Source organism: Ctenocephalides felis, unplaced genomic scaffold, assembly GCF_003426905.1.
Source record: "Ctenocephalides felis isolate EL2017-DRISC unplaced genomic scaffold, ASM342690v1 CF-g0.4_SCAFFOLD_00845, whole genome shotgun sequence".
Taxonomy (NCBI): Eukaryota; Metazoa; Arthropoda; class Insecta; order Siphonaptera; family Pulicidae; genus Ctenocephalides; species Ctenocephalides felis.
In genome coordinates this window covers 21,281,318-21,303,362 of record NW_020536999.1, presented here as the reverse complement: position 1 = coordinate 21,303,362, position 22,045 = coordinate 21,281,318, and the positions used below count along the sequence as shown (strand labels likewise).

General features: G+C 28.2%; 2 protein-coding genes across 4 annotated transcripts in view; one reads left to right on the top strand and one right to left on the bottom strand.

Moving 5' to 3' along the window:
- LOC113363748 (protein NDRG3-like) overlaps nucleotides 1-9,559 on the top strand; it is a 78,321-nt gene extending 68,762 nt beyond the window's left edge. For 2 of the 3 annotated variants that reach the window (XM_026606228.1, XM_026606227.1), the window contains 7 exons: nucleotides 927-1,126; nucleotides 1,495-1,615; nucleotides 1,685-1,826; nucleotides 1,901-2,047; nucleotides 2,263-2,532; nucleotides 4,260-4,344; nucleotides 9,326-9,559. In XM_026606228.1, the coding sequence (XP_026462013.1) occupies nucleotides 927-1,126; nucleotides 1,495-1,615; nucleotides 1,685-1,826; nucleotides 1,901-2,047; nucleotides 2,263-2,532; nucleotides 4,260-4,344; nucleotides 9,326-9,525 (1,165 nt within the window). In that variant the 3' untranslated portion in view covers nucleotides 9,526-9,559. Of the gene's footprint in view, nucleotides 1-926; nucleotides 1,127-1,494; nucleotides 1,616-1,684; nucleotides 1,827-1,900; nucleotides 2,048-2,262; nucleotides 2,533-4,259; nucleotides 4,345-6,650; nucleotides 6,827-9,325 lie in introns of those variants that run through there. The other variant, XM_026606229.1, reaches the window with a different exon arrangement.
- Nucleotides 9,560-19,280: 9,721 nt separating this feature from the next.
- The window catches only part of LOC113389780 (epidermal growth factor receptor-like), a 36,897-nt gene continuing 34,132 nt past the window's right edge, over nucleotides 19,281-22,045 (bottom strand). Inside the window, 4 exon segments of the mRNA XM_026626791.1 lie at nucleotides 19,281-19,847; nucleotides 19,958-20,152; nucleotides 20,297-20,456; nucleotides 20,533-21,578. Coding sequence (XP_026482576.1) covers nucleotides 19,507-19,847; nucleotides 19,958-20,152; nucleotides 20,297-20,456; nucleotides 20,533-21,578 — 1,742 coding nt within the window. The 3' untranslated portion in view covers nucleotides 19,281-19,506.

Below are 22,045 nucleotides of genomic sequence, written 5' to 3'. Positions count from 1 at the left end.
TATTTATATATAATTGAAATTTAATCTAATAGGCAAAAGTATGTATGGACCAATCCAAAATATACCAAAAATTGTATTAAATTATTTAAATTGAGCAAAAACGTTAGGCTATACTATATAAGTTTAACTTAATGAAATTAGTGTATAATTATAATAAATTAGTGATAGCGACAGAACAAAAATGCCAAGCGATAGTAGGTAATAGTTAGATAAGGATATATCCTTGTCGTTTTATCAGGACATAGATACATATATAAAGTTTACATTACATTACCAGGAATATTTTACGTAGCTATATTTCCATTATTTGAAGCTATATAGTTCTTATTGACCTTCATATATATTATTGTTACTGTTATAGACTCATGTTGTTTATACAAGGCGCTCCTAAGTCTTTAATTTAGCGTGACAAGTCAATTAGGAGGTACAGTTAAACGTTATTGACTTAGTTTATCAACTCAGAAAATATAACGCAGTAGAATTGAATTCCTTTAAAAAATAAATATTGTATAGAAATGATAAATATTTTTACTACGACTTGAGTTTTGGACACGCCTTGAGACCACCCAAAGAAACGCCCAAAGAAATTTAGTAGAATAAAATATTAAGAACACAGTTCTAGCTTACATACTCTACTTTACATTGATTTAAATTTATTAATTTCAATGAAAGCAAATATAAAGATTAAAATTTAGAATAGAATGATTATGGTCAATCAGAAATAGTTAGGGCTAATTTTAGGCTAAACACGAATCGTACGAAAATTATCATTTATTTATATATAAACTAGAATTATGAGAAAAATCGATAAGGGCGTTTAGGAGTTCAATGATTGACTCAATAAAAATATGTAAATTATATTATGACTTTATCCTACCTTTCTAATCGATGCTTTTCCACATTTTCTCCCCAACTCCAAAAATTAGCAACACCATGCCTTGTGATCCAATGGACGACATCGAATTGAAATCAATTCAGCTCCAATTTCCATCATCAAGAACTGCTCCAAGGCAGAGCATTGGAACAATTTCTAGAGTCCCTACAGATCATGGTGAATTGCAAGTTGCTGTAGTTGGTGATTGCACGAAACCAGCAATTCTGACTTATCATGATCTTGGATTGAACTGTAAGTAGAAAAAAAAAATATAAAGATAAATATTATCATTCATCTACTTTAGACTAAATTAATTCATTTTAATCTTTGAAATGTTTCTGAAACCTATTTTGGAAAGTTACCGAACAATTCCAGACAATTACAGACGGATACTAAATATTTTAAACAATTACACTATTTGCATTAAAACCCAATTTTCCACTAACAGTTTCAAAGTTTCAAACTGTTCCGAATATTTCCAACAAACTTTATCGTCTAGTTTCGAGTCAACAATGTGCTTAAAACTTTAGAATTCATAACAGAAACTTAGATGGGAGATATTCATTGAATATAATGCTAAATCGAATTAATCCTCATAGAATTATGCATGTTTCTTGCAGATTCGTCAAGTTTCAGTGCTTTCTTTAATTATCCTTCAATGAGAGCTCTACTTGAGAACTTTTGCGTTTACCATGTCACCGCACCTGGACAAGAAGAAGGAGCTCCTACCTACCCAGAAGAGTAGGAATATTTTTGATATACTCAAATCTTACAAATTCTGATAATTAATACTTGTTTATTCGTTGGCAGTTATGTTTATCCTACGATGGACCAACTGGCTGGACAACTACCTTTTGTGTTGACTCATTTTGGACTAAAATCTGTTATCGGTTTTGGAGTTGGATTTGGAGCCAACGTGTTGGCTCGATTTGCTATTGAACATCCAGAACAGGTAAAGTAATACTTGTTTAGCTACAATTTGTTTTTGAAATTATTTTAATAATATTTGTATAAATTTTGTGACAGGTTGGTGCTCTTTGTTTGGTAAACTGCGTGAGCACGGTATCTGGCTGGATCGAATGGGGTTACCAGAAATTGAACGCCCGTCATTTGAAGTCCAAAGGGATGACCCAGGGTGTTGTGGATTATCTGATGTGGCACCACTTTGGAAGAGTAAGATATTAAGAAATTTTTTGAAATTTTACATTCGAGCCAAGTAGAAGTACCAAGACTGACAAACATACAACTTGTGGTCAATCTCATTTCATATCTATGACAACCTAATTTAAATTTAAGCTTCATATAAGATCATTTAAGATCAAGTGTTGGTTGTACAGTACCTTTTCGGAATGTTACCTCTTTTTTACCATGTTTTTCTTCTACTATAGAACACAGAAGAGCGCAACCACGATCTCGTCCAAGTCTACAAGAATTACTTCGAGCAGCAAATAAATCCAGTGAACCTTTCGATGCTGATAGACACGTATTTGAGAAGAACGGATATGAATATTGCCCGTAGCCCGACATCCGGACCTCAGAACAACGATATGACATTAAAGATGCCCGTCATGAACATTACAGGAAGTCTATCGCCACATGTCGATGACACTGTCACGTTGAACGGACGTCTGGATCCCAAGAACTCCACTTGGATGAAGGTGAGATAAAGGACTTATGATATGATCTACCAATTATTTCGTATGTAAGAGGCATTGGGCTATTGCAAGATGATTTAACCCATAACTGAGGTTAAGATGATTTGATCCTTAAGGTAACCATTAACTGATCCATCCGGGACGGTCCCGGATGGTCCACCATGCACCTGGATTATTCTAGAAGCAATATTTGTACCAGGTTTAGGTTTTTTGTTCCTGATTGTCGCGAACTTTTGAAATCCTTCTACTTTTCAATATAATAATAAGGCAAGTCCATGGTGTGAGAGCCACCACAAACAAATGACCTCCTTACCCTTCGTCTATCATTCCCATTCCCCTGCCGCTTTTTTATCTCATGTATTCACTCATGTATTTTCCTTTCCAAATTTCTGCTTCCATGCTTCTTGATCATGTGCTTTGGCTTTCAGTTCCCTGTATTTTCTCTCCTCGCGTAAGTCGTCAATCGTCTACATTCTTCTTCTTCCCATTTCTTTCATTCCTTCTATTTTACTCTCGACTACGTCGTGCAGGAGGCACTCTTTTTGCAGAAAAAGTCCGATCCAGTTTCCTTGTCTTTCCAAGATTGTTCTCAGTTTTTTTAAATATATTGCAAATATTAAAATTCTTACAAATATTGAACCGAAAACCGAGTAAAGAGACTTGACTTCAAAAAGACACAATAATAGCGATATTTCTTGCTAAAGTTAATTATAAAAAAATAAAAATTTTATAAGTTTTTATTAAGTGGGTTTTACTAATTTTTCAAGTTCAACAAAAATTTTCATCTTCTATATGTACAAGGTTTAGATCAAGTAAGGCAGTATTGTGTCATTATATATTTTATATAAGTTCCGTATTTTATATAAGTTCCGTTTTTATACATGCCTTTTTGTACTATTTGAATACAACTGCAGTTTTAATTTGATATTGTAAAAAAAAACTTTTTAGGAATTATTTTACACAATTTAGATTATAATTGTCGAAAATAAGTGCTTTCTAGGAGAGGAGGGTTCTTGCAATTGTTCCGGACAGTTAAAGTTTAAGATATCAAAAATTCCAAACAGTGAGATTTTGGCAACTTCTTATATTTTTGATAGAATTTGCGTACACTTAATTATAATTGGCGCTAATTCCTAAACCTCAACGTTTATTCTTGGCTTCATGTTTTCATAAGAGAAAATCACTGAGCAGAACTTTAAGGCTTTTCTATCTTAAAAAAATAAATCAAGTTTGCTATGTACTTAAAACTGTAAACATTTGTTTTGGATATGACTTTGACTACCAACATAATAACAACAACAACAAATATAGAATCTAGATAATTTTTTTATGATTTTACCCAATTACACTATCATTACATAATACATCATTACATTAGTTAAATATATAAATAATTAGTTTAACTTTAAAATCTGACTTTAATATTAAATTTATTTAATAAATGCAGAATAGTAATGATGTGATTCCAGCTACGCAATTTTAAAAAACAATTCAGGATTATTTTATTGAATAATTCAATACTAAAGTGATAATATTATTATTCTTGAAACAAAAGCTTTGAAGGCATTCAAGTCTCAGGTCCTTATTAGTAGTTATTGGTGATACAAAAAGAAAATTTAATAAACCACGAAAGAAAGTTTCATAGTTTTTTTTTTTCAATTTTCTTACAAACTTTTTATAACTTTTTTTATTTTAAATTATCTTTTATTAATAGAAATTATCTATTTTAGATCAGCGAATGTGGAATGGTTCTAGAAGAGCAACCTGCCAAAGTATCAGAAGCTTTCAGACTTTTCCTACAGGGAGAAGGATACGGTAAGTGCTAACATTCCAAATTCAATTTCTAGTCAACTAAAAAGCTAAATAAAAATATACAAAATGTGGCAAAATGCCCAAATACTGTTTATAAATGAGTAAAATTTGTTGAACCAGACTTTAAAAAAAATATTAATCACATAAATTGGAATTTAGCACATTGTATATGCATTGTTGCTGACTATAAAATTTAGGATACTTAAAAAAATAATTAGAGAGAAGCTATATTTACAATGTTTCTTTTCTTTATGAAAATATGTAGCGGATAGTAAATTAATTAATTTGTTGTCTTAAATAATTTTAATTCTCAAAAATAAAATAATTGTGAGCTTATACTAGTTTTAAATAGTATTGCGGTTTCAAATCTTTTCTTTGTTTAAATATATATTATTGTGATATTGAAACAATGTGTACAAAATGTTTCTGTTTAAAATTAAATTCTATGGAAGTTATAATTATTTAAAAATGAACTGTATATAAAGACTAAGATAATTAATATTCATTAACACACATTAACTTATTTACTTCATATATTCTTCTTCAAACTACTTTAATAAACATTATCATAATCATTTTTTGGAAACAGAATCAAATTTTATTTTAGGAAAATGCAAATTTGATTCTTGTGTAATAAATAAAAATATTTATTAATTAGTTAGCACTGCGCTTTAAAACAATAAGAAATTTCAACAATTTAAAAAAATAAAAATGATTAGATTATGTTTTGTTAAATCATCAAAAATCACGAATCATCAAAATCATTTTTCATCCATCGGCTTTTGGCGTATTTATAAATTTTATTTTGGAAATTGTGGTTATTCAATATTTTATTTTTGCTTCAAATTGCATGATTGATAAATTTATCATTATAGTGTCTGATTTAAGAACTTTTAATTATTATTCATTAAGGTGTATGCCACTCTCATTCTTTGACAAAAATGAAATTAAAATACGCTATTAGTCCAAAAAAATTCAATGTTTCGTGAAGAAAACTTTTTAAAAGTAGATGATCTTTGTTTAGACATAAACTGCCGAAAATTGTTAAAGAATTATATATATAACTATAAATATTTAAGTGTAATGTGCTTACTATGCATCAATATATGAACTATTAAGAAAGAATTAAATGTTTTCTTATTGTTGAGTTTTTTCACACCCATTTTATTTTTAAATTAAATTATTTTTTATTTATCGCGATGGTAAACGAAGTTTAAAATTAACTACTTTTGAATCCATAATTTATCCAAAAAATAAACATTAGAATTCAATTCTGAATTTCTGCACTTGGAAGACTTTAGTAGACAACTTTTATTGACTATGATAGTATTTTATTTAAATTTATTAATTTGTTTTTAATAATAAAATATTGATTAATTAACGCTAACCACAAAACGGAATAACTTGGTATGTATTGAATAAAATTTGCGGTCCAAAATTTTCTGAATAATTTGATTTATTTTGATTTTTCCAGCAATGCATGATGAATAGTAGAATATTAGATCACTATAAAATTTTTATCACCATATTAAATGTAGAAAATTAGGAAAACTTGTTATTAATCATTACACAAAAACATCTTAATTTTTCATTCATTTATGTAGTAATTAGATAATAGCATTAATCATGATCTTAATAATTTTAATAATATAATATAATATTATATATGCTAGTTTTTTTTGGATAGCTAATATTCTTTGTTTTCAATTTTTCAAAAAATATTTTTATTGAATTTTTCATTTTTCTTTTAATGAAATTATACTTAATTACAATCCAAAAGTAGCTTCTGGATGATCAGCCAATAGTTTCATATAAACAAATTATGTAAAATTGCTTTTTATGAAGATAGTTTGTACAAAGTGAAAAATAATTTTGATGATTACCTGTTAAAAAATAAAAATATATAGGAGTAAACTTTTGAATTTTTATTGCCCTTAACTAAATTTTTTGTAGTGTATTTGAGTTTCAAAGCATGATATCCTAAATAAATTCTTAGACAATTGAAATTTATATTAATTTGAAATATGACGATTTGTTCAGAAAATAAAAATTTCTGTTAAATTTCATGTGGATAATTAATAATAATTTTTAACGCATCTTTTCATTACAAAATATATGAAATCCTCCTTTTTTTTTGAGACCAATCTATTACACCTAACACCTGAATCATTTACCATTTATCATTGGACCCCAAAAGGATCCTTAGTGACCCTTAGATCATTTTTATTATGTAGTTTTACATGCACGTATTGTAGTTAAATATCTTATCCATTCACTTTTTATTAATTATGATTTTTATTTCGTTTTAGCTGTCGGCGCCTTGCAAAAGCTTTCCAGGCTGAGCATATCACATTCTTCAGATAGTATAAGTTATTAGAGTAGATAATTAGATAATCATCTATCATTTTCACTTATTCTTTATTATTATTATTATTATTATTTTGTTTAAAACTTAATCAGATTTTTCTAACAAGTGTACATATTCATAAGCAACAATTGCCATAAGAACAAATTTTTTGAATTGATAATTAATTTTTTTTTATCCAATAGTTGTAAATAATATTTTTGCTATTTTTTGATAACCAATATATTTGATGAAACCGATTTTTTTTATTATCGGTTCGTAATTAAGACGCTTTACTCGAATGAGAGTATGTAGTGAGCTTTTTGTATATTCATTGTAGATTTTAAATATATTACATAAGAGTTATATTATATATCATTGTATTATTATTTTTTAGTAATATATTATTCATGATATCATCCAATTGTTTTATTTTTTTTCGATTGCGCCATTGACTTTTAAAAAATTAGAACTTAAATAATGCTAAAGTTGTGCAAAAAAGTTATTGATGCTAAAGTTTCATTTTTGTCTATTTTTTTAAATATAAAATTTTAGTTAAATAGCATTATAATTTGGTAACATTCAAAAAATTATTAATCATTTAAAAAGTCAATGACTCATAATTTAAATATTTATTTATAATCATCTTCATCATATAGTAGATGAAAAGAATATATGAGGTAAAAGCTAAATATTTAGTATTTGAATATTTAGTGTCCCAGTTTTTAGTACTTCGTAGAACAAATATAATTAATTATTTTATCTGGATATATATATATATATATATATATATATATAGGGTAGTCCTTAATATGGATGTTTTCGAAGTTCCTTGTTCCCAGGGGCTCAAATGCTTCCAAACTGATATAAAAAAATTCTCCGAAAATTTTAGCTCTTAATGTTAACTTTAAGATAGTCCGCACTCCAATCAAAGTTTCTAAGGAAATAACATGGGTAAAATTCTATTTGTTTTATAACTTAGCTACAAGTGAATCAAAATTTTGAGAATAAAATTGTATTTGCTTATTTTGATCATAAATAAAAAGTTTACAATAAACATTTGATATATTTTATGAAATAAATAGAAGCTTTGGTTGAAGTGCAGACTATTTCAGAGTTAATATTAAAAGCTAAAACTTTCAGAGAATTTTTTTTATCAATTTGGAAGCATTTGAGCGAGCCCCTGGGAGCAAGGAATTTCAAAAACATCCATATTGAGGACCACCTATATATATATATATATATATATATATATATATATATATATATATATATATATAGTTCTCCTGAACTAAAAGCTTTAGTTTTTTTTTCAAATAAAAAATATTTTATCATTTATAATTATTTGTCCCTCTCGGACATATGAAATATCCACTTTTTCATGAACTGTTAAGACAAACATTTTTTAATACATTTATACACATTTCAATTATTTAAAAATTCAAAGAATTTACATTTTAAGTAATTCGATTACAAAGTGTATAAACGTATAAAAATATTTTGTTTGTTTTAAAAGTACCTGAAATGTACAAATAATTAGGGAGCGTCCATTTATTAGGTGATCGAGTTTTTAGGGGCATTTGAACCCCCATCAAACATCACGTGTATTTTTTGTTACGTAAAATTTTTCGAATTTACGAAAAAATCGTGAAATTTTTTATTTATTTTTGAAAAAGTTTGGATTCTTTTCAAAAGTTCAGATGAAAAATACTAGACCCCTCTTAATATTACTAGACCCCTCTTTAAATTACAAGACGACAATTAATATTACAAGACCCCTCTAAATATTACTAGATTCCTCTCTCCCCCACGTGTTTTTTCTTGATTTTTTGTCAACCCCCCTCTCCCCCTAAAAGCTACACGTGATTAATGGACGCCCCCTTATTAATAAAAAATTAAATAATTTTTTTTATCAAAAAATAACACTAATGCTTTTAGTTCAGATCATTAAATAATATTAACTATCCAGAAAAACTGATCACATTAGTTTAGCATATACACTATGTGAGAATATTTTGAAACTAATTGAGCATATTTTAAAATCCTTAATGATTTTCCAAAAAGCAAGCAAAATTGATTAGTATAATAATACTATCTGATTATCATAAAATTACTGACTAAGCTACAAATTATACCGATTTTTTTATAAAATATGATCCTGTTGTAAAATTTCTTGAACAAAACGCGGTAAGTTTAATAAAAATTAAATATAATTTCGGGAGCAACCTTTGATTAAATTTTTTTTGTTATGCTGATAAATATATATGGCACAAATTTAAATTCATATCAATCTTACATTGTTTCGTTTTTGTCTGATAGTAGACGTATTTTCAAGTCCATTATCAAAAATCCAACATAGAATTGGTGATTTTGTTAACTTTCCCCCGAAAGTCCAAACGCATAATCAATTTTTGTGCATACCTCTGATATTATATTTACTAAGCAAAATATAATATAATAATAATAATATCCAATATTGGAAAATTTGAGTTCAACAGAAAGTTCGCCATGACTTAGTAAAAACTTTTTTTCAAAAGCAGTTAACCAATTCAACCTAATTCTTTACTTGGCAAACCATTATCTAGGTTCTAAGAACCACCGATTAATTTTATGTATTTCATCCAATTTCCTCCAATCTAGCCGGATTTATATCGCCAGCAAAACTAGGACTATACCACTTATTCCCAACAACTGCCAATAAAGAGACTTCAGCCAACAACAATGTCGAAGTCATCAACACTAATCAACAACAGCAAGTTTCTGCCGCTAATGTTGCCAACAATAATTGCGTTTCTATAAGAATTACAGAAAATCCAATTTCGGAAGCCGTTCCTTGCTAATTTACAAATTTGGAAAAAAATAGAAGACTTAGGCTACAGGAGGAGGCACAGCTTTTTTATAGATTGGATGAGAATAGAAGAGAACTATACACTTGTCACGGAGAAGATTTCACTTATGAAATACTGATTTTTATTTCACTAGCAATTTTGTAATTAGTCAATAAGGTATCATTTCATCATCGCTTGATTAGGTACAAGAAGTATAATAATAATTTTATAAAAACTTTGGTTTATCATCATTGTATCAGGTTGTTGGGAAGTAATTTGATGTTTTTAGTCCAATGGAAATAACACAGTTAAATTTTGATGAATTCTGTTCCTGGTTGATGGCACATTTTGGTCGACCAGCGCTTTAAAGCATTTTCTAGATCAAAAGTATCTAATCTGAATTTGCCAAAATTATTAACAATACATATAACCTCCATATAACGCGGTTAGTGTGTTTTTAGACGACCAGCGACGTAGTGCATTTTTGTAGATCCAATATCCCAAGTGGTATTTGCCGAAATTATTATTAATACAGTTAAGCCCCCTATAACGCGGTTAGTGTATGTTTAGACGACCAGCGGCGTAATGCATTTTCTAGATCCAATATACCTAATCTAAATTTGCCGAAATTATTATCAATACAGTTGACCTACCTATAACGCTGTGAGTGAGTCCCGTGTAATATGGAAACCATGCTGTAAACAATCGGATTTAACGTACAAACCAGAATAATTCATAGTGCGTTCTGTGCAAATCGGCGGATATCGCGTTGTATGGGAACGGGAAGTTAAGAAAACTGTTTTCCAACAAAAAAATTCTCAAGCTGAAATCTTAGAAGGACTAACGTAAAACTAATAAAATCAAAGCTCTTGATCGGAAACCGCGTTATAAGCGGGCGGTCGCAATTTCATGTCTGCGTAGTCTGAAAATCGCGTTTCCAGAGTGCCGCGTTGTAGGAGGGTTGACTATACATTCAATTTTTAAAAAAAATTTAAACCAGCACAATATAACCAGAATTCTTCACATTGGACTCTTTTAGACAAGATTTAAAAATTCCAATACATATAATTTTTCCTGACAGAAAACAAAAAAATTACTTTTCAACTATCTCCATTCTATAAATCACTATAATTTTCCCATGATTTTCCATTATAAATATGTAAACATATCACTATTGGGTATTAGATGATGTAAATAATTTTAAATTATGTACTTAAAAACAATTTGTTACATTAAAATTAATTTAGTTTTAGAAAAACTAGGTGTATACATGCTTCAGTGTTGATGTTTTGAGCTCAAATTTAACAGATCATCGTGTACGCTTTTCAAAATTAAAATTAGTGGTAGAAGAATATTTAGATATGAATTGTTATGTAGAAAGCAAAGTTTATTTTTTAATAAATAGACATGTTTCATATTGTAAAAATAATAAATTGGCATGGGAGATTTTATTAGTAAAAGTCACAGGGCTTGTATGATGTATTGTTGGAGAATTGGCGGAGTTGTAATAAATCAAAAAAATTGGAAAAAAAATTGTAAAATCTCTCGTGCTTTCTTGTTATTAATGTTAGCGACTCAAAGATTTATACTTTTCTCAATAAACTCTCAATTTATTTCATACATATAATAATACAGTTTGTAAATTATAGTTCAAGACTGAAACTTTAAATTTGTTCACATTTTCTCAAAATTAATTTATCGATCGTCTTTGCATCGCTAACAAATGTATATTTGATATATTTTATGGTTTTGATATTAAAAAAAAATATATTAGTGACAGAGAAATTTTAAAAAGTAGATGCTGTAGAGAGCTAAAAGATTTTCATACGATTTTAAAGAGGTTTCACACATTTAGTACAGAAATCAGCAAAATGTAATAAATAGTAACATTTTTTTTAGAATTTTAAACAAAATGCAAAAATTAGTTTCATTAAAAATAATAATTATTGCCTGGACTTAATTGAAAAATGTATGCATTTAATAGCAAATCAAATTTATTATAATTTAATAGCAATTTAAATTTAATAGCAAATTCCAATTAATTATTTTTTATGAATTGAAGCAACAACCTCCAGGATTGATAAACGAGTAGTGGTTAAAGTAGAAAGTTAACAATTCAATAGTAATTTTTATAAAAATATAGAAAATTTATTTATTTTCTCTTTAGGGGAAAGGCTGTGATCGAAGGACATAAAAAATAATTTTTAAATTTAATTTTCTTCAAATAATCTAAAGCTCTATATATATTTTACAGTAAATATTTATCATGTATCAAGTAGACAATATTAAAATAATTGGTTCAGAAGGCAGTAATAATAAGGATTTTTCATAATCTATATGTAGATTTTTGGCAAAATGCTTAAGAGCAAATGTAGAAGCAAAAAATATTAGAAGAATTGCACATTGCATATAGGGCAATGTCATTTAACACAAGGAATAAAAAATTAAAAAAATGGTGTGAACGCTAGTAAAATAAGAATTTTGAAAAAGTAATGATAAATAGCAGCAAAAATTAGAAGAAAATGGTTAAACATTAACATCTTTTCTATCAGATGATGATGAGTGATCATGGTGCAAAATTTGGTTCAGAATGGTACACAGTCCTTGGAAGTCCTAACATGTTTAATCAAAAAAATAACATATATAAATATATTAATCCCATTATCATGACCTTCCAAGGGCTGTGTATATTTTTGCCTTCAAGATCAAAATGGATTTTCTTAAAATAAATTTGAACATGTGTCTATAAAGATGACTTCTTAAGAAGGAACTAAATTTTTAAGTACATAATATGTTTCAAAAAAGCACAAGTTAGCGATAGAGCATTTATATATACGTACAAGTAATAATTATATTAAGATAAATAACATCATAATATCACATATCACATATGAACGTACATATGATGAAATATACAGGGTGTTCCAGAACTCAACGTCAAGGTGAAACAGAGTGATAGTGTTGATCATAACCATCATGAAAAAGTTACAAATATTCCAAAAAAATTATGGAAAAAAATTATCTCTTGGAAATTGTGAGCTTTTAAGTGCAACCAAGGGTTTTATTAAAAACTAGATGACCCGACAGACGTTGTCCTGTACCCATGTCTACACTAATTTTTTAATATAATATACTAATATTTACCGTTCACCTAAAAATAATAATTATAGTTTTTTAAAAAACTCTTTACGCCAAAATGCATATACGTTTATAATATGACCGATTTAATGTAGAACTGCTTTAAATGATGAGTTTCAATTCCCACACTATATTGGAAATTGAAGTCTTTTAAACGGTAAAACATAACCATAACCAAAACATAACACTGGTACTTCATGTTGGATTAAATTATTTAATTTTTTTTTATTTGAGATATCCAAAATTGCATCTTAAACTTCTCCTAATCGATATCGTGAGGGCCGAATTGTATGTATTCATCTTTACTCCCCCATTTGTTGTTAGAAAAGTGATTTTTTTACGAATTTTAAAAATATTGTGGAGAGATTAGTAAAAGATGCAAAGAAATTATATATTGAAAAAAAAATATATTGAAAATTTAATATACGAATCTTGTGTTGGCGCCCCCTAAAGCGTCCGCTAAAGGGCTCTGACTAAAACTTAATTTCATATTTCAAGTGAATTAATTTGTCATATCTTGTTCATATGTGTATCATTTAATCTACCATACATATACTGTATTTTATATGATTTTAATTTCTGGCACATCTCAGCTGCGTTTTAGCAATAATAATATAGACATTTCATTTTTCTTATTCATAATTATAAATTTATTATAAATATTCTAATATTGTCTAGGTTCATAAGTTAATTGAAATTTTTGGCAGATGATAGTTTTCATTTGTTTTCAAAGCAAACAATGACATGTCGTTTTTTGCAATTTTTTCCATTTATTTCTCCCAGTACTTTATAATCACATACATCCTAGAAAATTTTCTTAACATGCTTCAGAAAGATTTATTAAAATCCGAATAATCGTTTTGAAGGAGTATACAGTGAGTGCTTGTAATTTAATATGAACTTTATATATTAGCAATAAAGCTCAAATTGATTCTACGTTTTAGTTAGAAAACGTTTGTATGAGAAAAAGAAAAGGGCTGTTCTTCGGGTTTTCCGGCAATTATTCGATTTTTTCCTGCCGTAAGAACCATCCTTGGACATAAACGAATATTTTAAAAGAAGAATTGGCCAAATTGGTCCAGGCGTTGTTGAGTTATGCGCTTACCAACACATTTTGCGATCCATTTTTATATATAAGATGTGATATTTTTTTATTATTGTGGTAAATTTTTATCAATTTTGTTCCTTAATCGTAAATAATATATCTAAGACCACAGTCAAAAACGATAATACAATTAGTCCAAGTTTTGAAGAACTAAAAACTTTTGTCCAACCATAAATTTAAAATTTCAAAATTGGCGACTTTGGCAGGTCCTTCTCTAAAAAAATGCACTTTGTGTTGACAAGTTTCATAAAAAGTTGGCGCATTTAATCAAGTTTTTAAAATTGTAAAATAATTAATAGTTTCATAATAAAAAAATTCAGCGAAAAAATAAAAACCTAAAAATAACACGACAATGACTAACGCATTTCACTAACATTCAGTTCAAATGTTTTTTCTATTTTACTCAAATTTTGTATTTTGTACTCAATTTTTTATTATTAATTATTTTATGATTTTACAGTCCTGATTGTCAACTTTTGACAAAATTACCAACATACGTACTTCAGTACATTTTTTCAAAGAAGAGCCTCTCAAAAAAGATTAATTTTTAAAAGTTTAAATTCATACTTTAACAAAAAGTCATATTTCTTCAAAATTTGAAGTAATTGAACCAATATTTTTAACTATGGTCCTAGAAATATTAATTACTGTTACAGATCCAAAATTTAAATGAACAAAATTAATAAAGATCATCGAATAAAAAAAATTCTAAGTTTTTTCACAATACTATCACTTCGTTTCTGCTTGACTTTGAGTTCTGGGACACCTTGAATATCTGGACCTAAAACCTGCATATATCACTTTTGCCATTTCATGTACTATTGCGGCAGCAATTTTAAGCACAACAGTAGTGACTACAGAAATCAATTAGAAATTATAATTTATTATTACTTATGATCTCAAAAAGATACAATGTGTAAATATTTTTGAAATCCATTAACCAATTCATAACACTATAACTAACCATTACTAATATTTTATATTTTTGTGGATTAAATGATTTGTCAAAGATGTACATGGCTTTGGGTCCATATATACTATAAGTTTTTACAATGCTACGCAAATGACTTATTCACTTTGTGCCTGATTATTTTGTGAATTTTTGCTTGTTATATTTTATATCTACTTTAAGCTATTCTATACATAAACTAGCAAATTTTAATATTGCAAAAAAACTGATGTTTCAAGAAAAAAATCATTACACACATATAAATCTCAAGTATCATTCGAGTTTTATAGCAAAACTATTGCTTTACTATCGCATAAAGTGTGCAAATTGTTTGAATATGAATAATTAAAAATAGATATACTCATGGATATACAAATTGTTATCATAATTGTATTAACATAATATAGATATTTAGATGGAAATACATAAAATATTTAGAAGCTTGATAAAACATGAGATTTTGTTTAAAACCTTTGTTTTTTATATAGTTATTAAGTTTAATTTAAACATACACATTTGGACTTGAAAATGAGTTATTGAAATAAATGTACACATTTACCAATATAGACTGTTCATTAATTGAAAAAAACTACTCCCATAGAAAAATATATAAAACAAGTTGGTATTGGTATTTTGCCTTGAGGTTAGTTACATGAAGTTACATGAACTTCCCGATATAGGTAAAGTCGATTGACTTAATCGATAGAAACTAAATTAATCTATGAGGGATAAAAGTATTCCGAATGGATTTATAACACATAATTGAATACAAACGAACACGTTAACTCGGATTATTTTCTAAAAGCAAATTTTCAAAAATCTAAATAAATTTTATAATTGAACCAGTTTAGTAGGTTCATTAAGACCAAGTTTTCCATCGTTATACCAAGTAAGTCGTCTAATTTTAATTTTAACAAACGCCAACAAAACTACTCATTTTCTCAAACTTTGATGAATTTTTAAAATTGAACTACTTGTCGAAAGGCCGTAATATTTCAGTAAGTTCCATAAGACTATGATATGTATCGACCAAAAAAGTTCCATAAAATTTGGCTTAAATTTTTTTTTTCAACAGTCAATTACAAGAAAACTGCTCGGTAGATTTTCACTCAAAACTAATCAGTATCATTACCAACTAATATCTTTCGAACAGTTTTTGATTTTTTTAAATCGATTCGGTAGTATGAGCTTTAATGTAGACGGAAAGTTTAACACTTTTTTCCAAATTACAAAGAAATGGCTTGGCCGATCGTCACACAAAACTGTCAAACAACAGTCCTCATCGAGATACATTGAATTGCTTTTAAATTTTTGTAATAGGTCCAGTCGTTTTTGAAAAAACTTCAATTTACGGTAAAAAATCTGTTCACACACACACAAACACTTTTTCCAAATTTGGTCTCATTCGATTCAGAATGGCTTGAAACGTCGAATGGCTTGAAATGGCTTCTCCTTCGGGAAGTTAAAACTACCCTCATAAAAAAATATATGAAACATAATTCTATCATTAGACATTTCATTCTTACACATTTAATTTACTGAATGCCAGCATGAAAACCATATTAATTCAAACTTTATAATTTTTGCTTGAAATGTTTTATTAGAAGAAACTAATAGATTATTGAGAGCCATTCACAATTCAAACTAAAACTCAGTAATACTTTTGTACTACTTAAAAAAATATTATCGCTTCAAAGTATTCGACTGACCAAGCTTAGACAAACAAATTCAAAATCATACTATGTAGGAATTCATTTGAATTTTTTATTATTAAGAGGGTTCTTTGCAAGAAGTTGATTCGATAAAGAATTTTCCTAAATTATTTCATTCAAACACTTCAATTGATTCACCTAAATTGTGCATAGTATTCTATACCACTTAGTATATTTTGTTTTTTTATTCTGTAGAACTTCTCTAATATATGTACTTTATATTCAATTATTTATTTTAATTGGAAATGTGCCAGTACTTTATAAGAGCCCTTTTATACAAGCAATAATTGTGTATAACAAATATGCTATACAAACTATATAAATTTCCTATTATTTTCAAACTCGATTCATTCTAAACGTATCAGTTGTTTCAGTTATTTTAATAGTAGATATATAACATTATCAATTATTAATGAATACACAATGAATTAAATAACTCAATAATGCTTTTTTACAGCTTCAGAATTCAATATTGGATATTTATTACTTCGAGCAATGATTAGATCTTTGTTACAAAAAGGATTGTAAGTAAGAAAACTGATTCAATAAACAATTTATCTAAAATTACTTTTAATTAATTAATTCATCTAAAATTTCTTTTCTTTATCCCGCATACTAGATACTAGATATTCTTTTGAATTATTTTAAGTGGACAATTTACTAGAACTTTATAAATGCTTTTATAATAAGAAATAATCGTGTATAACAAATATATTATACAAACTATATAAATTTCCTATTATTCATTCTAACTGTATTGGTTGTTTCTACTTTTTTAATAGTAGATAAAAAAAAATCAATTACCGATCAATATTCAATAAATCTACAATTATTGTTTGGTTTGGCTGGCTACCAATCTTGAAACGGACTGTAATAAAATAATCAGTATCTAACGATAACCATTCCAAATCTTATTATTACTGAATAAAATACTGCGTTTTATATAGAATCTATATTGTATCTTCAAACCATTAGAAATACAGCGGTGATCAAATATATTTGTCTCGCTGCATTGTCTAGACTAACTTAAAACTATAACTGTCGAGAGTGTACAGAATATTTAGGTATAAAACAAGCCTTTGTGTGAATGATATGAGACAAAGGCTGCAATATTCTGAGAAATGCAGGCAATCAAACAAACTGTTAAACTGTCAGAATATATTCTGACCAGCATGGGACAATCAAATTGCATTTATAATATACTATGAATAATTATATATGAAATGTTGTTAAACTTACTCGAAGCTTATGATCTTCTATGTATAATTCCTATTTTTCTGTTTACTGTATATTTCTGAGAAGACAATTTAATAGATCGAAGAGCCTCATGGTAAATTCATCGATAAGTCATATCAGATAAAAATTTCCTATGTTCCTTATTTTTTTTATGAGTTATAAGCACCTGAAATAAGAATATACAATATAGAAAAATAGTATATAATATGCAATAGTAATAAAAATTTACAATGCACATATAATACAATAACATTACTTAGTAAGTTGCACATGTCAAAAAGTTGTTCAAGAAGATAGTATTAATTTGTACTGAATAATTAATTTTTAATTATTTTAACTATGCACTGATTTGAATAACAGCTTAATTAATCTTTAAATAATAATCAACAAAAATAATAACTATATAATATTTCATTTGAATCATAACCATCAATTTGTACTTACTGGATATTTTTGATAATGGCACATCATCTTAGATTTATATATCATATTATAGATTATAATTTATCAATGAAGCCACATATTTGTATTTTTAATTATTAATTAAACTTTATATTTCTTTATAAATTAGCACGTGGAATTAAAACTTTCATATATGAATTTAATTCACAGACAAATTGTATGTAACACTCTTTGACAGTTTGATTTTTGTAACACAACTGTCAAAAATTAAAAAAACCAGGGCCGCATTTTGCGCATCTTTCAATATTTGAAATAAAAATGTAAATTATTTTACAAAGTCCAAAACGTATCATTAGGATAACTACATTTGCTCAGATATTACTAAGTAATATAATTATTTTAATTTTAAGAATACACTAGGACTAATTACTATTATTATTACTGTTGCACCATCAAATAACAACTTTTGAAAAAAGGTTGAAGATCGTAAAATTTTTAATAATAATATAATCTGTACAGCCGTTTAAGAGAAAACTCTGTCCAAAGTCCAAAATTCAATTCAATTCAATAAATTCAATAAAATGCACGTAAATTATATAATGAAAAATTAAAATTAAATTATTTATGCTTTTATTTATATAATTACAAAATATTACAAATATATATGTAATCTGGACGACTTGTGGCATTTAATGAGAATAACTAGCAAAACCTAGTTTAAAACTAATATATAAGTTGTCCTATACATAAGGTATATCTGAGAGATAAAATTTTCTTCTTATTATTATATCACAGTAGATTGCACTAACGCAATTGTAAGATATCTATTACATAATACATATTATTGCTATCATATACATTTTTCAAAGATGTACTTAACTTGTAAATTAGCAATTCGCATACATTTGTCATTGCTTTGATAAAAATATTTCTCAATCACTTAACAAGATTTGTAAGTATGTAATATAAAATAAATATGAATCTTTAAGTTAAGTACAAAATAAAAAATAATAACAGTAAGTAAATCTAACAAGAATAAGTAAAAATGTATAACTAAAATTATATAGGCACATTTGTTTTTTTAATTATCTCAAAAATCAAGCTTATTAAGCACTCTATTTAATCACACACATTCTAAGTTTATTTTTTTAGAAATAATTAAGTTACGATTAGAATTGTATGTACAACTTGCCAGAACATAATGGCACTTTTGATCTTAACAATATTAATATATTAATTTAATTGCTATCAGTTACGATTTAAATCTCAATAATGCACTTGTATTGAACATCATAAGTTGTATAAAAATTTCTGTTGCATAAAAATTTGTTTTTAACAGTTTCAAACCGTTCATTAAAAAAATCTATAAAAAAATTATTTACAAGAAATACTTCACTGGTATAAAAAGTCAGTATAAAACACATATAAAACTAAAACTAGTCTTTAAACATTTACACTGTCGTCTCACTTCTTCTCAAAGGTTGTAATTCCCTTTGTACATCATTATAATATTCGTGGTCAGAAATTTCATCTTCCTTATTCGTCCTTTGTTGTCTCTGCAAACTGTCGACAGATTGTTTTAAATCAACCTTATCAATAGATGTCTGTGTGAACGAACTAGGTTGAGAAAAAGGTGGAGATGGGGTCTGTGTAAATGGGCCTGTTAAAGGTATTCCCAAGGTCTGCGTTGGAGGTGGTCCACTATAAGGTTCTGAACTCAGAAGATACTCGGGATTGTCTATTGCAGGCAGGAAATCTGGATAAGCACGTTGCTCAGGATTTTTGGAATCTCCTATAATGGATTAAATTGTAAATGATATAAACTTACCGATAAAATATATCCTAAATTTACTCATTGTTGATGATAATGATTTAAATATATAAGTCATCGCTAAAATTTACCTATGAGATCCATATAAGCTGAAGTTTGAGTGCTTGGCATCAAATAATCATCTTCATCTAATGGTAAGTCCAGTTTTAGTCTTCCTATATGTGCTTCACCGCGTTTCGTGTCGACTTCATCAGTTGTTTCTCCTTTCAAAGGATCACTGCAATATCTTTTCTGTCCCAATGAGCCCATAAAAGATTCTGGACTTCCTGCAGAATTAAAAATCAAACTCATTAATATAGATAGCAAACACAACAAATTTCATTACACTTGAGATGCCAAAATTTAAAAATGTGAGTGGTAAAAAATATGTATTTTATTTGTAATAATTTTTTTTTTGAAGATATAAGTACCTGGTCCATTTTCGTGGTTATTATGGGCAACTTGCGGTCCAGCCGATGGTGGCAAAACTGTAACTGTTCGACTTTTTGGTTGCAAATATTCATCTGCTTCTACAACTGGTTCTGGACCATCTAATGTTGTCGCTAAATTCTTAATTAAATCTTTCTCATCCTAAAAAATATGAATAAAATTTTAAACATCGAAACTAAACTTAGATGTAAAAAAATTTCAAAATCAAATTATTTACCTGCGTCGTGAACGTCGGCAGCCTCATAAATTTATCTCCCGGTATATACAAATATCTACCAGGATCAGCAGCTTTTTCAGCGAAAGTTTCTGTCAATTGCTTAAATGATGGCCTAGCTTCAGCATCCAGCATCCAGCACGATACCAAAATGCAATATATATCCAATGTACATATTGCAGGTTGTGGTAGTTTTAAACCATTTTCAATAAGTTCAGGAACGTCTTTAGCAGAGATATTTTCATAAGGCCTTGCTCCGTAAGTCAAAAGTTCCCAGATGGTGACACCAAATGCCCAAACATCGCTTTTATGAGTAAATATCCTGTGTTGAATGCATTCTAAAGCAAGCCATTTTATAGGCATTTTACCGCCTGCGGCTTTGTATTCATCTTCGTTTACATCCAAAAGTTTAGCAAGACCAAAATCAGTAATTTTGACGCAATTTGGATTTTGCACCAAGACATTGCGAGCCGCCAAATCCCTGTGTACTAATCTCCGTTCTTCCAGATACGCCATACCTCTAGCAATTTGTGTACTCCAGTTTAAAAGAGCCTTAGAACCAATCTTTTCCCTATGTGTTCTCACATAGTCCAAAAGACAACCCAAAGGCATAAGCTGCGTAATCAACATCATTTGAGAAGTCATGCATACCGCCAAAAGTTGCAGAAGATTGGGATGCTCCACAGTAGCCATAATATAAGCTTCTTCTAGAAACTCCTTGCTTGTATTAGCATTAGTTTCTTCTCGCAAAACTTTGATGGCAACAGGAACTTTCACGTTTTCTCCTTCGGGGACCCAAACTCCTTTATAAACTCGACCGAAAGCACCACAACCAAGCATAGCTCCTCGTCTCATTTCGGCTTCTTTTACTATTCGAAGCTTAGCCAAATTCGGGCGCACATTGGAGGGTCTCAAAGGCTCACTATCTTCACATCCTGTTAGAACCATTGTCATTTTAACAGCTTCTTCCTTCGCACGAGTTTTTTGCCTGCAGTACCACAAGGATAAGCCAAAGACGAGCAAGAGACAAGCAAATGCGGAAAACACTCCTGAAATAGATAAATTAAAGTGAAAATACTATAATTTGTAATTAACTGATTAAACTCGTTCATGTTATAAACACATACCTATAGTTAAAGCATTATTTTGTTCTGCCTCTAATCTGGAACCCATCTCGATTGGTTTAACAGAACAATAAGGTTCTACATGGTCTAAAGGAAATATTTTATGCGGAAATTCTGGTGGACAAATCTTGGTACAATTAAAAGCTGAAGTGTTGTCTGGGTGACCACCGTCCTCATAAATCTATAAAGTATAAAAATGATAATAAATTCTCAATAATTTATTTAAAATGGTAAGATTATTTAATTTTGTAATTATTATTACCTTAAAATTTCTGCATTGAACACATCCACCAGGCCCTTCAGCAAAACAACTTCTACATTCAGGATCGCATGGAATACATTCCTTTCGGTCATCGTCAGCGTAATGATCCATTGGACATTCGTCCTCACAT